This window comes from Hevea brasiliensis, chromosome 10 (assembly GCF_030052815.1).
Source record: "Hevea brasiliensis isolate MT/VB/25A 57/8 chromosome 10, ASM3005281v1, whole genome shotgun sequence".
Classification (NCBI taxonomy): Eukaryota; Viridiplantae; Streptophyta; class Magnoliopsida; order Malpighiales; family Euphorbiaceae; genus Hevea; species Hevea brasiliensis.
Window position 1 is genome coordinate 96,287,627 of NC_079502.1, and position 14,132 is coordinate 96,301,758.

General features: G+C 34.7%; 1 protein-coding gene across 3 annotated transcripts in view; it reads left to right on the forward strand.

Moving 5' to 3' along the window:
* Positions 1 to 14,132, forward strand: part of LOC110658088 (uncharacterized) — a 43,188-nt gene that overhangs the window by 20,526 nt on the left and 8,530 nt on the right. For all 3 annotated transcript variants that reach the window (XR_009151852.1, XM_058154549.1, XM_058154550.1), the window contains 14 exons: positions 879 to 1,546; positions 1,672 to 1,789; positions 1,880 to 1,996; positions 3,395 to 3,489; positions 3,774 to 3,922; positions 4,138 to 4,193; positions 4,278 to 4,491; positions 6,413 to 6,829; positions 6,906 to 7,183; positions 7,324 to 7,409; positions 7,504 to 7,590; positions 7,684 to 7,948; positions 8,060 to 8,467; positions 8,579 to 8,675. Coding sequence is in view for 2 of the 3 variants with exons in the window: in XM_058154549.1 (XP_058010532.1) it covers positions 879 to 1,546; positions 1,672 to 1,789; positions 1,880 to 1,996; positions 3,395 to 3,489; positions 3,774 to 3,922; positions 4,138 to 4,193; positions 4,278 to 4,491; positions 6,413 to 6,829; positions 6,906 to 7,183; positions 7,324 to 7,409; positions 7,504 to 7,590; positions 7,684 to 7,948; positions 8,060 to 8,467; positions 8,579 to 8,675 (3,055 nt within the window). In the remaining variant the exon portion in view is untranslated. The remainder of the gene's footprint in view (positions 1 to 878; positions 1,547 to 1,671; positions 1,790 to 1,879; positions 1,997 to 3,394; positions 3,490 to 3,773; positions 3,923 to 4,137; positions 4,194 to 4,277; positions 4,492 to 6,412; positions 6,830 to 6,905; positions 7,184 to 7,323; positions 7,410 to 7,503; positions 7,591 to 7,683; positions 7,949 to 8,059; positions 8,468 to 8,578; positions 8,676 to 14,132) is intronic.

The window sequence follows — 14,132 nt, forward strand, 5'->3', positions numbered from 1 at the left end:
CACCTATGCCTTGTGCCTAGGCTCCAGGACCCCTTGGCATCCTAGTGCGCCTTGAGCCTTTAATAACTATGAATCGAAGAATAAGCATTGAACAGTTTACTGAATCAGGATCAGCCATGTCAGCATTAGATTTGTCGGTTGACTAAGTCAGTTAAAAAGTTAAAAGAGTGAATGCAAATAATAGCTGAATATGTCAGATGACGAATCAGTTTTGACTGAAGATGGTCAACTAAGTACCCTCAATTGACCATGGCGCTGAATCTATCAGTCGAAGATTACATAAGAATATACTTTCCTATAAATACTGGATAAGGCTGAAAGAAAAGGACAAAAATCATTCTCAGCAATGGAATCTTCTGGAGCAAGAAACCTTAACTCTATAAATGGGTTAACATTTCAAGAAGAGAGGTACTTTTTCACTATTTCCTTACCATTACTCTGCCAAATTATAGAGTGAAGCTGACTTTACCGTCAGAGTGGGCCACCAAAGCAATTCCAATCTCCCATTCTAACTCCTTATGTGAAGGTTGGAATCTCAAGGTTTAATCCCCTGGATTGTTGGATTCAACAATTAGGATTCCCAAAACAGGAAAATATTTAACCAATACTAACTAGGAAATTCTAAACACGCTATAACTTTTTAAGTATTCCTAATAACAATGAAATTCCTAAATAATAGAAACGTAAACTTCCTAGTATAAATTGTAATAGAAAATCTGGATTGAAGATCTTAATTTCACAACTAAAAATTAAATCAATATCATTCCTAAATCTAGTTTTTCGTTGACTGCATCATTTCTAGCTAAATCTATTTATTGTTTTTTTTTAATTTCAAGTTTTTTGGTTCATCACTTTGTACTTTATAACCTCTTTTGTAGGTCAAGCACCACAAACAAAAGATATGGAATTCATCAATATTATGGTTTTCCTTCATATCTTTGCATGCTAAGAGTGATTCTGGTGAACCTTTGAGATTGAATTATCATCCTGGATCAGGTTTTGTTAGTATCTCCAGCACGAATGATAGTGGATGGTCTCTCTGGAAAACAATTTCTTGTGAGCCCAAAAGCTACAAGGGTGATGTTGGCTGGGAGCTATATAATACTTTGGTTAAAAAAAAGTTTTATTTGATCAATAAGAAGAATGACTGTGGTGTTGCTTTTGTTGATGAGATTCCGCAATTTGTTAGGAAGCCTGGAAATCCTTTCAAGTTTAAAGTATTCCATTACCATGCTTTGGGTCACAATATTGCAACTTCAGATAGGCTTTATTTGGAGGCTTCTGGAACAAATTTGAATTCTAGGCCACATGAGGGGGAAGACACAACTTCTTATCTGAATGAAAGACTCCCTTGTATTCAGATTAAGATTGACAACACTGATCTGACCATTGTTCATGAGCTAACCGATACAAAGGACAAGTTTCCTCTCCTTCGTGGTTGCATCAATAATGTCCAAATCAATGTTCAAATTCTCTCTAATAAAACAAGAATTATGAGCACATCATGCGCTTTGTTTTGTGTTTTTGATGCACAAAAAAATTCATGGTGAGCATTTTATTTTGGAGATAATAGTATAACTAGTTTTATTTTTCACTAGTTGCCTTCACATTAAAATTGATTCCTATATGGACAAGTTTCCATTTATTTTCCCTTCCCTTTTTTGGATGTAGGAGAGAACTTGTTCACCCTGTTGAAATATCTACATTCTATAGATCAAATTTCCAACTTCAAAGTTTGGAAACTATTCAGCGTGGAGTGCCAGTTCATTTCTATTGCAGAACTAAGGGGGTCAGAATAAGCATACATAAGATAATAAATTCTTACCGTGTTTTTGTTTGATCACTTGCAAATATTTTTTTTGTTTTGGCTTATTGGCAGTTGGATATATCTCTAACCGAGCTTTCATTAGATATACTACTCTTTGTGATTGGGGAATTAAAGTTGGCTGGTCCCTTTTCGGTGAGAAACTCTATAATTTTGGCCAATTGCTGCAAGGTTTGTACTCTCTTTTGTAACTGGTTCATATGCAACATCAACCCTCTGCCTTCTTTCCCAATCCCCTCTTATTGTGCTTGTGTATGCATTATTTTCATGTGCTATATTTAGTTTAATTTCAGCGAAGGTTGTCAAACTTGCTTTTTTAACCTACATCAGTAGAGGGTTCATAAATTCAGAACCTAAAATAAACTTGAAAAAAGCAAGATTTTAGAAAAACTATATAAAATAATACTTAAAATGTATTTATATATGCATAAAAGTTATACATTTACCTTTCTAATACATTGTTTAATTATAATAATCAAATTTAAACATTCCTTCAATTACATCATTAATGTGAGAGTCACTTGAATCACATTACAATTTGATAAGTTGATATTTATTTAAACTTCACATTTTGAAGCATCATTACAGTTTTGAGAAGCCATAAATAATTATCATAATAATATATTCATAATGAATGCGTTAAATATCTTGATAAATAGCATGCAAAAAATTGACTTGATAATAACAACCCTATAATATATTATATGTGTGCTTGTTATGGTAACAAATAACTAATAGTTATAAATGCAATTTAATAGTAGATAAGTAAGATTTGATAACTAAAATTTAAAACCTAGAAAATGATATCACCTAAGCAAATAGCAATGGTTGCTATATATGAAAGGGCAATATTGTAAACTATAAATATTCAAATAGATAAAATCGTGAACTTGTAAAACTATCAATTCAACTATTTGAAATTATGATTTTAACTTTATTTTACTTGATTCCAAGTTTGTGTACGTTTTTAATTGTTTACATGCTTCTAACTTGCAAAATTATACAACTTAAACTTTCAAATTTAACAGCAATGTTTTCACCATTCTTTGTGCTTGTTTGGAATATTTGGTGTTTTATTAAGTTATTGGGGCAGGGTCTGTTGAATCTTGAAATCTCGGCACTGCCCATGTGTTGGACTGAAAAGTAACGAGTAATGACAATGCAAGATGAAAGTTCTTTCTTCATTATTTTCTTCATCTACTTTTTTCTTCTTCTTCTTCTTCTTCTTCTTCTTCTTCTTCTTTTTTTATTAATAGGTTAAATTCTTCTCTTGCTATGGAATAAAGTTTTGACATCTTTTTTCTCTTGCTTGAGAACACTCACTAATAATGTATGTTTCTTCAAGAGATCCAATGTGAACATATATGGTTGAATTAGTGGTGCTACTTTACCAAATCCAGATAACTATATTAGGAGATGAGGAATTTATGTGCTATTTCTCTTTTTAGTAACAAATCATTACAGACAAGCCTCTCTCTCTACTGGTAGTATAATCTCTTCTATCATATTCCCATACAAATCTTCTATCTATTATTATGAAAAGTTTTATAACCATGTTTGCCATTTCAGGTAGAAAACCAGTCAGGTTTAAATCTTCTTTGCCACTTCTATAATAACAGAAGTGTTACAATAGCCAGAAAACAGTCTGCTTCTGTATTTTTAAGGTAACTTGTTTATGTGCTTGCTTATAATTTTTGTGAATTTAGTAGGCATGAAAATTTGAACCCTGATCACTATCCCTGATGTTGATCAAATTTAATCTCGATAAAAGAATTATGCTTGCATATGTATTATTATAGTTTTCACTCGCTTGCTAAGGAACTAATTTGATTCCCCAAAAAATTCTTAGTTATATATTAGAGTATGTGTATGCATGCATGTCTTGTTTTTGCTTATTTAGATTAGTGTTTGATTGACCAATAACTTTTGATTATTATTCGTTCTAAAGGCAGCCAGTGTTGACAAGTGAACTTCCAGAAAGTACGTTTGTTACAATTCAACTTTCTAATCTTGGATCTTTTGCAACTACTTCACTTCATCTTTCTCTTTCAAGAAATCAAACACTTGCTTGGAGAACACGTATAATGTCACTCTCAGGTATGTTAACGTCATTGTTGAACAGGACACTAGTTAACCTGCATGATGGACTCAAATAACGGTGGATAATTACTACATATGTACTGTTGGCGAAATTATTCATATACAAAATGAAACCTTTTTTTTCTTTTTCCAATTTGGTCAATTTATTTTGCACTTTTTTAGAAATGTTGTAGATTTTAAGGATTGAATTTATTAGCTTGCATCCTGAACAGATTCAAGAGCTTATCCTGGGCCATTTGTTGTGGTAGACATTTCAACAAAATCTAAGGTACTTCCCCAAGTTACTGCTCGATTTCTTTAAGTTGCAAAATATACCTGTCCTAATAATATTTTCATCTTTTATTGTTTGTAGGATGGTTCATCCGTTGTAGTTTCTCCTTTAACCAGAATACATAATGGAACTGAATTCCCCATGGAGCTACGATTTCGACGACCTCAACAAAATGAAAATGTGTTTGCTTACGTGTTGCTGAAGCAGGGGGATTCAATTGATGATTCCATGGCAACATTTGATGCTGTAAATTTGTCTGGTGGATTAAAGAAGGCATTAATGTCTTTAAGCATCGGTATGCTTTCTTAATTCTGAAGCTTAATTAAATCAATTTCCAACATTCTGTGGATATATTTCCAATTATTATTTTTGGATTACAGAAAATTTTCCAATTTGAATTATATAGTCCTTGACTTTTTAAATTCCTAACACTATAATCCTTCCATTAGAAATTTAGAATACCACACACTTTAGTCCCTAAGTTTTTAAATTGAACTAGTAGCTAATCCTCAAAGTTTCATATGTTATACTTTTCAGTCCATTTTTCAGTTCCATTTCAATAATAACTTAAAAGTTATTGCATTTAGAAGATAAGGGACTAAAGTACATTATATTTTAATGTAATTCAATTTTAAAATAAAATAAGGACCAGAGTTTTTATTTTGCCAAATTTCAAGAGGGGTTTTGCAATTTTCCTCATTGTTTTTTTCTTATGCATATTTCCTTCTCATCCTTCTCTTCTCCTTATCACCAATGTTATCTTATCCTTGATATCTTCGCATATTCTAAATGAGAAATTGTTTGATTTTATATCTAAAAGTTATTATCCATGCAGATGAGGAGTGTGGAAGAAAATTTATGCTTAAATTAGGCCATGTTCTATTTGTGTTCCAAATCACCTTGTGAAACCTATCACTCCCTGCCTTCTCAACCTGACGCATTGACTGTCTAATGATTGGTAATAAAGCAGTGGTTGGAATTTTGCTAATCATTTTTTAGTAAATTACTATTTAGTCCCTCGATTATGTTAAAATTAATGGTTTGGTCCTTGAATTTTCAAAACACAGTATTTAGTTTCTCACATTTGATTCCATTAATTATTTGGTCCTTCCATTCATTTTTTGTTAATTTAACCATTAGTCAAATGAGTAAAAGATAGTCAATAAGGGACAAAAACGTTAATAATGGTAAAAACTAAAAAATGAAAATGTTTATAATGGTAAAAACTCAAGGATGAAAGTTTTCATCATTAACGGCAAAAGTTGAGAAAAGTAGATGGAGGGATGAAAGTATATGATGAAATCAAAACTTAGGGAACTAATATGTTTTTCAAAATAAGAGGACCAAGTCATTAATTTCTCTATACAGGGACTGAATAGTAATTTTTCCATCTTTTTCTTGGGAAAGTTTAACATTGATTAAATGATCATGAAGGAATGGTTGGATAATGGCTCTGTGTGATATTAGTGAAATTTTAGCATGTTTGGATTTTCATGCAGAGTGAAACTGTTTCAAAAGATGCGTGCTTTTGAATGAAAAATAAAGGTGTTCTGCTTTATATTTGATGGGAATTATTCAACCTTAAAGCTCAAACTCTGTATAGTATGTCAATCAGTTTATTTAACAAGCCATCATTCTACTCTCTTTAGAAACTTTAAATGCTTTCTATCTTTAAAGGGGAAGCAAGAGACGGAGTTACTGAAGCTGAAGTAGAATGGTTTTTGTTGGTTAAGAGAGGTGTGGGTTATAGACTCCGATTTGTGTGGCAGTTTTAAGTAGGCTCTGAATCTGTGTGGTGGTTTTAAATAACCAGTGAGAGTTGCTGAAGCTGAAGTAGAATGGCGTTTGTTGGTTAAGAGAGGTGTGGGTTCTAGACTTGGAATTTGTGCGGTATTTGAAATAACCACTCTTGTGTAACATGACTTGTATCATGATTTTTTTTTCCCTGTCATTACATTATGGGCTGCTTCAAGATGGTTATTTGGAAACCGTAGGTGAAATGGGACACTAAGGGCAATACACCCCATTATTGGTAGATACTCTTTGTTATTACCCTATATTTACTCCCTTCTTTTGCTAGCTAATTTTTTAAAAGTAAAAATATGGTAGATGCACTTTGGTTGTGACGCTCCAACTGCGATTTAAAAACTCACTATATGCTGTTTGTTTTTCTCAAACATGTCTGCAGACTTATGTTTCTGGTAATTGATTTGCAGGTAACTTCTTATTTTCTTTCAGACCTGAAATTGTCGACGGCTTGTTAAATTCCAAGAGAGCTCTGTCAGTTGAATGGTCAGATGAGCTAAAAGGTGGAAAGGCTGTTTGTCTCTCTGGAATTTTTGATAGGTTGGGCTATGAAGTCCGCAGGGCTTTGTCCATTGAATCAGCAAAATGTTCCTTCAGCACTGCACATTGTAGTGTTAGATCTGAAGATGCTCGTGTTACCAACCTGCATTTTCTGATTCAGAGTGTTGGAAGAGATGTCCCTATCATACATCCTGATAAGTCTAGTGATGATTCTGAAAGTAGTTCAGCAGTAGCATTACAAGAGCAAAAGGAAATTTTTCTTCTTCCTACTGTTCGGGTGTCCAATTTATTGCACTCAGAGATACATGTGCTTTTAACTGAGACAGGTAATGACAGAAAATGTTATGCAACAATAATTCTTTTAATTTGGAAGTGCAACTCATAACTACTGTCTTGGTGCAGATCTGCATACTTCCACTGTTAGTGACAATATTGGGAAGCAAGCCACTATAGCATGTGGATCAACAGTTGATTTTTATGCTAATCCCACCATAATATATTTTACTGTTACCTTAACAGTTTTTAGATCAAGCTGTAAACCAGTGAATAGCAGTGATTGGATCAAGAAGTTATTCAAGAACAAAAATGATGTCCGCTGTTTGGACATTGATCTCGATTTTGGTGGTGGAAAGTATTTTGCATCACTAAGATTGTCTCGTGGGTTTAGGGGCATATTAGAGGTGATTATGCTGTTACTGCTTAATGAATTTTACGATTCATTTGATGCGTTCCAGTTGCAAGGGTTCAATCATAAGTTGGATTTCTAGTCATTTGCATCTTTTCATCTTAGTGGAAGACTCAACTATTTAAATTTTTGCAGGCTGCTATTTTTACACCGTATTCTATGAGGAATAACACTGATTTTTCCCTATTTTTCTTTGCTCCTAATCAGAAGCCTCTGTCTAGGTAATTTATATGTCTGAAGATGGTAAATTAACTTTTTAAAGAACTATTCTATATTTGTGTCCTCTATTTACTTGATGGCAATAAGTATTTGCAGGGATGAGGTCAGAAAGTATGGCTCCAGCATTCCTCCTGAGTTAGGGTTATTTTGCCCCCCAAATTCAATAAGGTCATGGTTTTCAAAGTAAGATATATGTATATTATATAAGTGCCATATGCTATAAAGTTCATCCTCCTGCTGTATCAATATTGTAGCTTCTAAAATTTCTTTTACCAGATCCCACAAGATGCGGCTTAAATTGTTAGAGAATCATGCATCTCAGGCACTGTTAGACTTGGATGCTTTATCTGGCCTCACGGAGATAAGCTCAGAGATAGAGGAGGAAGGATCTGGACTCAAATATATTACAAAGTTTGGGGTTTCCATGGGACCATCTTCAAGTGCGGTGATGGTCCCATCACAGATTGTAACTATGACCCCACGGCATGTTGTTTACAATGAGTCAGAGGAAACTATCACGATCCGTCAATGTTACTTGGAAGTATGCTCTCAATTTTAAATGTTTTTTCCTTTAATATGTTTGGCAAAATGTGTGACATGTGCTGTTAGCATTGGTCATATGCTTTTCCTCATCATCTCTTCTTTTCAAAAGGATGAAATGGCAGGCATAATCCACATTAACAGTAAACGGAGAACAATACTCAAGCTGCAGAAGGGAATTAGCAGGAGCAGGGAATTCAGTTTTTTTGAGAATGTCATCAGAAAGCATAGAAATGATGTCGATACTTCACTAGTATACATCCAGTTCCAACTAAATGAGCCTGAATCAGGATGGTCAGGGCCAGTATGCATAGCTTCACTGGGATGCTTTTTCCTGAAATTCAGGAGACAATCAAATCAAGTTCAAGCGTTGAATAACAATGCACCAGAATTTGCTGCTGTTCATGTGATAGAAGAAGGATCTACTCTTGGAATGCACTTCTATAAACCTCCAAATGTTAATCTACCATATCGAATTGAGAATCATTTGCATGATACTTCTCTCACTTACTATCAAAAGGTTGTCCTATTATTCCTTTTGTCTTGTCTATCAGTTTTCAATTTGGTGGTCATTCATTGAAATTATTTTGTGCCATAATACTCTTTCAATTGTCATTCAAGAATTTTTCAGGACTCATCAGAGCGAGAGGTTCTTGGATCTGATTCTAGTGCTTATTATGTCTGGGATGATATGATTCTTCCGCATAAACTAGTTGTCATAATCAATGGTAATGACGTTTGCCTTTTTTTTTTAATGTTGTATTGACTAATGTAGTAGGTGTTTAGTTTACCTTTTTGGTGTAGCTGATAGTTTATAGACACCTAAACAGGTGAATCAAGGTGTTTGCTAAACTTTTAAAAATAAAATTGATAGCTAATAAGCAACTTATAGGATACCATTAGCTACAGTTTATGTCAGCACTATTTTTAGAGCTATTTCTCATCAGCTTATAGTTTATTTTATTTCTATTTAGACCATATTATCCTTTTAAAAAATTTATTAATTACAAAATTTGCCTTTAAAATAATTTTTTATGCCAATAGATTATTTAAATAAATAATAAATAAATATAAAATATTATAAATATAATAATTATAATGTTCATTTTTATATATATTTAAAAATAATTATATTTTTAATATGTTGTAAAATAAATTAATAATTTCATATTTATTTCAATAGTGAAATAAATAACATGTTATATATTCTTATTAGTCATTTTACATATAACAATAATAGTTAGACATAATTTTACCAAACGCTTATGATATATCATCAGCTATATTCAATGGTCAAATCATGTGAGAAAATAGAACAGAAGAAGAAATATTAAGAATTATTGAAGAGCTTGATTATTTCCTCAAGCCAATAGTGTCAATTTATAATCTTTACAGGACAATTAAATAGGAAATACAATCTTAATTAAATACGTAATTATAGCCACGATTCTAGCACTTAAATATATTCACACAATCATTATAGATACACATATGCTAGCTATTTATGGTATATATCTTAACACTCCCCCTCAAGCTGGAGCATACAAATCATATGCTCCAAGCTTATTACAAATATATTCAATCCGAGAGCCTCTGAGAGATTTTGTCAGGATATTTGCTAATTGGTCATTTGAGCTAACAAAGCTAGTGGCAATACACCCAGATTCAACCTTTTGTCTGATGAAATGACAATCCATCTCTATATGTTTCGTTCTCTCATGAAACGATGGATTAGAGGCAATGTGAAGTGCAGCTTGATTGTCACAGATTAGTTGCATTTGTTTAAGTTCCCCATACTTCAACTCTTGGAGAAGTTGTTTTAACTATATAAGTTCACAAGTTGCCAAAGCCATAGCTCGATATTCTGCTTCTGCACTTGACCTAGCAATCACATCTTGCTTCTTTTTTTTCCAAGAAATCAAATTACCTCCAATCATAATGCAATATCCTGAAGTAGACCGTCTGTCTGAAGGAGAACCTGCTCAATCTGCATCTGAGTAACCAATAATTTGTGAATGACCCATCTTCATATAATAGGCCTTGTTCTGGAGCTCCTTTAATATATCTGAGTATCCGAATAATTGCATCCCAATGACTACTACATGGTGCTTGAAGGAACTAACTGACCACACTTACAGCAAATGAGATGTCTAGGCGTGTGATTGTAAGATAATTGAGTTTTCCAACCAATCTTCTGCATCTACCAAGATCCTCTAATGGCTCGCCTTGTCCAGGAACAAGTTTGACATTTGGATCCATAGGAGTATCTGCGTGTCTACAGTCTAACATACCTATCTCTGTCAGTATATCCAAAACATATTTCCTTTGAGAAATGGCGATACCTGTCTTGGATTGTGCCACTTTAATCCCCAAAAAATACTTTAGCTTCCCAAGATCCTTAGTCTGAAAATGACTTGACAAGTATTGTTTGAGTTTTGAGATCCCAACATGATCATTTCCTGTAATAACAATGTCATCAACATAAATAATGAGATAAATACAGTTATCATGGCCATTATGGTGGAAAAATACTGAATGTTCAACTTCACTCCAAGGCATTCCAAATTGTTGGACTACAGTACTGAACCGTCCAAACCATGCTCTTGGAAATTGTTTCAAGCCATATAAAGAACGCCGTAGGTGACACACCAAACCAGACTCCCCCTGAGCAACAAACCCTGATGGTTGCTCCATATAAACTGCCTCAACTAGCTTTCCATGTAAAAAGGCATTTTTGATATCCAGTTGATAAAGTGGCTAATGATGGATGGCAGCTAAGGAAATAAGAAGGCGAATTGACACAATCTTAGCCACGGGAGAGAAGATATCACTGTAATCAAGGTCAAAGATCTGAGTATAGCCCTTTACAACAAGGCGAGCTTTAAGTCTATCAATCTGGCCATCAGGCGCCACCTTGACTGTATAAACCCATTGACAGCCAACAGTAGATTTGCCCTTTGGTAGTGGCACCAAATCCTAAGTGCCATTGTTATGGAGAGCAGTCATCTCTTCAACCATTGCATTACACCATCCTGGATATTCCAAAGTTTCTCTAATTGTCTTAGGTACAGATACATTAGACAAAGTGGTGACAAAATCATAGTAGGAAGGAGACAAATGATGATAACTTACAAAATTATAAATAGGATGAGGATTTCAAGACGAACGAATACCTTTTCAGATGGCAATGGGAAGAGCAGCATCGTCTGTTGAAAGCGAGACTAGAATAGTAAAGATGAAGGAGGGCGAGAGTCACCAGGAGCCGGTGTTGTACTTGTATCAAGCAAAAGAGCATCAATGGTGTTAGTGGGAGGATGAGGACGACGTGAGTAGACGTGTAGAGGTGGTGGACTGATTGGTGGTGGAGGAAGAGTAGGAACTGGTAAGGCAATGGGAATAAAAACCTTGGATGCGGTGTTAGAGGAAAATAGGGAGATGTTTCAAAGAAGGTTACATCAGCTAACACAAAGTATTTATTTGTAAGTGGATTGTAGCATTTGTAACCTTTTTGAAGTCTAGAATATCCCAAAAAGATATATTTTATTGAGTTGGGCTGAAGTTTGTCTTTGCCAAGAGTGTGATTATGAACAAAACAAATACAACCAAATACACGCAGGGACAACTGATAGGCATCTTGGCCAGGAAACAAAATGGAATGAGGACTCTGATTCTGCAAAACAGAAAAAGGCATTTGGTTAATTAAGTAACAAGCAGTAAGAATAGCATCTCCTCAAAAACGAAGAGGAACATTTTGGTGAATGAGTAAAGTGTGGGCAGCCTCAACTAGATGACGATTCTTTCGTTCAGTAACCCCATTTTGTTGAGGGGTATAAGCACATGAAGTTTGGTAAGTAATACCTTGAGAAGATAAAAAATGAGTAAAGGGAGTAGACAAATATTCTTTTGCATTGTCACTACGAAGTATTTTAATAGAAACACCAATTTGATTACGTATTTCAGTAGGGAATTTTTGAAATATAGAGAATAATTCAGAACGAGTCTTCATTAAAAATAACCAAGTGCAACGAGAATAATTATCAACAAAAGTAACAAAATAATAAAATCCTAAAGTTGTACTGACACGACTTGGACCCCAAATGTTTGAATGGACAATTTCAAACATGGACTTAGCTGTATTATTGACTCGCTTGGGAAAGGAAACACGACTTTGTTTCCCAAGTTGACAAGACTCACATTCAAAAGAAGATAAACTAGAAAGACTAGGAAGTAATTTTTGCAATTTGGCAAAACTCGGATGACTCAGACGATTGTAAAGAAGATCAGCGGAAGTGGTAGAGGCAAGAGCAACCGAAGAATTTGAAGTAGAAAGATGGTACAACCCTTGTGACTCACATCCTACTCCAATCATCTTCCTCGTACTCCGATCCTGCACAACAACAGAGTCAGCTGTAAAGGTGACAGAACAATTGAGATTTTTAGTCAATTTACTAATGGAGATTAAATTATATGGGCATTTTGGAGTGAACAAAACTGTGGTTAAAGGAATAGATGGAAAGATTTTTACTTCTTCTATGCCCTTAACTAAAGTTTGTGAACCATTAGCCAAAGTAACTTTAGACAAAACCGGAGGAGAAACTAGAGATGAAAAAAGACTTTTGTTACTAGATATATAATCAGAAGCACCAGAGTCTAGGATCCGTGGACCAGTTAGCGAAGACTGTGTTAGACAAGCAAATGAATTATCAGAATGAGCACTGTTAGAAGATTGTTGTTTGGCTATTTGATATTGCAAATGCTCCATGTAATCAGCTCCAGTTATTAGGATAAAATCTGACACCTGATCCTTTCCATCAGGTAATGGAAGAATACCAATTTCACTGGATTGAGCCTTATGTGCAGTTGATCGGCCCACATTATTTGACTGAATGGGGCATGGTAGTCGACCATGAAGGGCCCAACAAGTGCCTCGAGTGATTACTTTTATCACAATAAGTGCAATGGAGCCTTTTACCCTTGCCTCTCTGATAAGTACCCTGTCTCGGTTGGTTTCTACTTTGTGCAACTAAAATTGAAGATTTAATTCCGGAGAAATTATTCTTATTGAGTGAGATGCGTAGAAGCTTGGCAGACACATCCTCTAGAGTGGGAACAACCGGACTAGTTAATATCTGGTCTCTAACAGAATCAAGGTTAGGTCTTAGCCCAATCAATGCCAAAACCATGAAGAGCCTGTCCCGCTGTTGCTCAGAAATATTATCAGTACATGGCATGATAGAATTAAATTCATTTTTCAGTGATTCTACCTGTCTCAAATAACTAGACATATCTTGTTGATTTTGCTGCAGATGAACTATATCTGATACTACCTTTATAAATACGTTGCACATCATTTGTATATAAGATTTTCGCCTTAGTCAAGACTTTGCAACAAGTTTTACAAGACTGAAAAATATTAAGTAATTTTGGGTCTAGAGAATGCTACAAGAGACTACATAATTGAGCATCAATCTTAGTCCAATTAGCTCTATTTGTTAAAGCTATATCCATGGCATTTTTAACCAAACGGTCATCATACCCCTTCCCCATAAACCATAATTCCACTGATGCAGTCCAAGACATATAATTTTGACTTTCTGCTAATTTAACCGTAGTAATAGCTGGTAAATTACTAATGGAAGAAAATATGGGTTTGAGAATCTCAGAACCTATGTTGGATATGGGTGTGAGAATCTCAGAACCTGTGTTGGAGGCTGTATTGGAGGACTCCTCAATCTCAGACATGTTGGCAAGAGAAGCACACTGAAATGTTGCTCAGAAATACGTCAGAAAAGCCTATTGTATGAAGAGGTAGTGACAAAAAAGTGAGAAACAGGTGACGGGACCAGCGTGGTTGAGGTCGCCTGAGGCCGGCAAGTGGACGGGAAGAACCGCCGGCAAAAGACTCTAGTACATGCGCAGTGGAGAGGCTGATCCTGGGCTGGGTAATCCACTAGGCTAGGCTGTGACAGCCACGGACTCCCAGAAAGTGACCAGAAAAAGAGGGAAAGTTCCTCCCTATGAGGACTTTGTTTCAGATATCAAATCAGACCCACCGAGGGCTCTGATACCATGTGAGAAAATAGAACAGAAGAAGAATATTGAGGATGATTGAAGAGCTTGATTATTCCCTTAAGCCAATAGTGTCAAATTATAATCTGTACAGGACAACTAAAAAGAAAATAAAA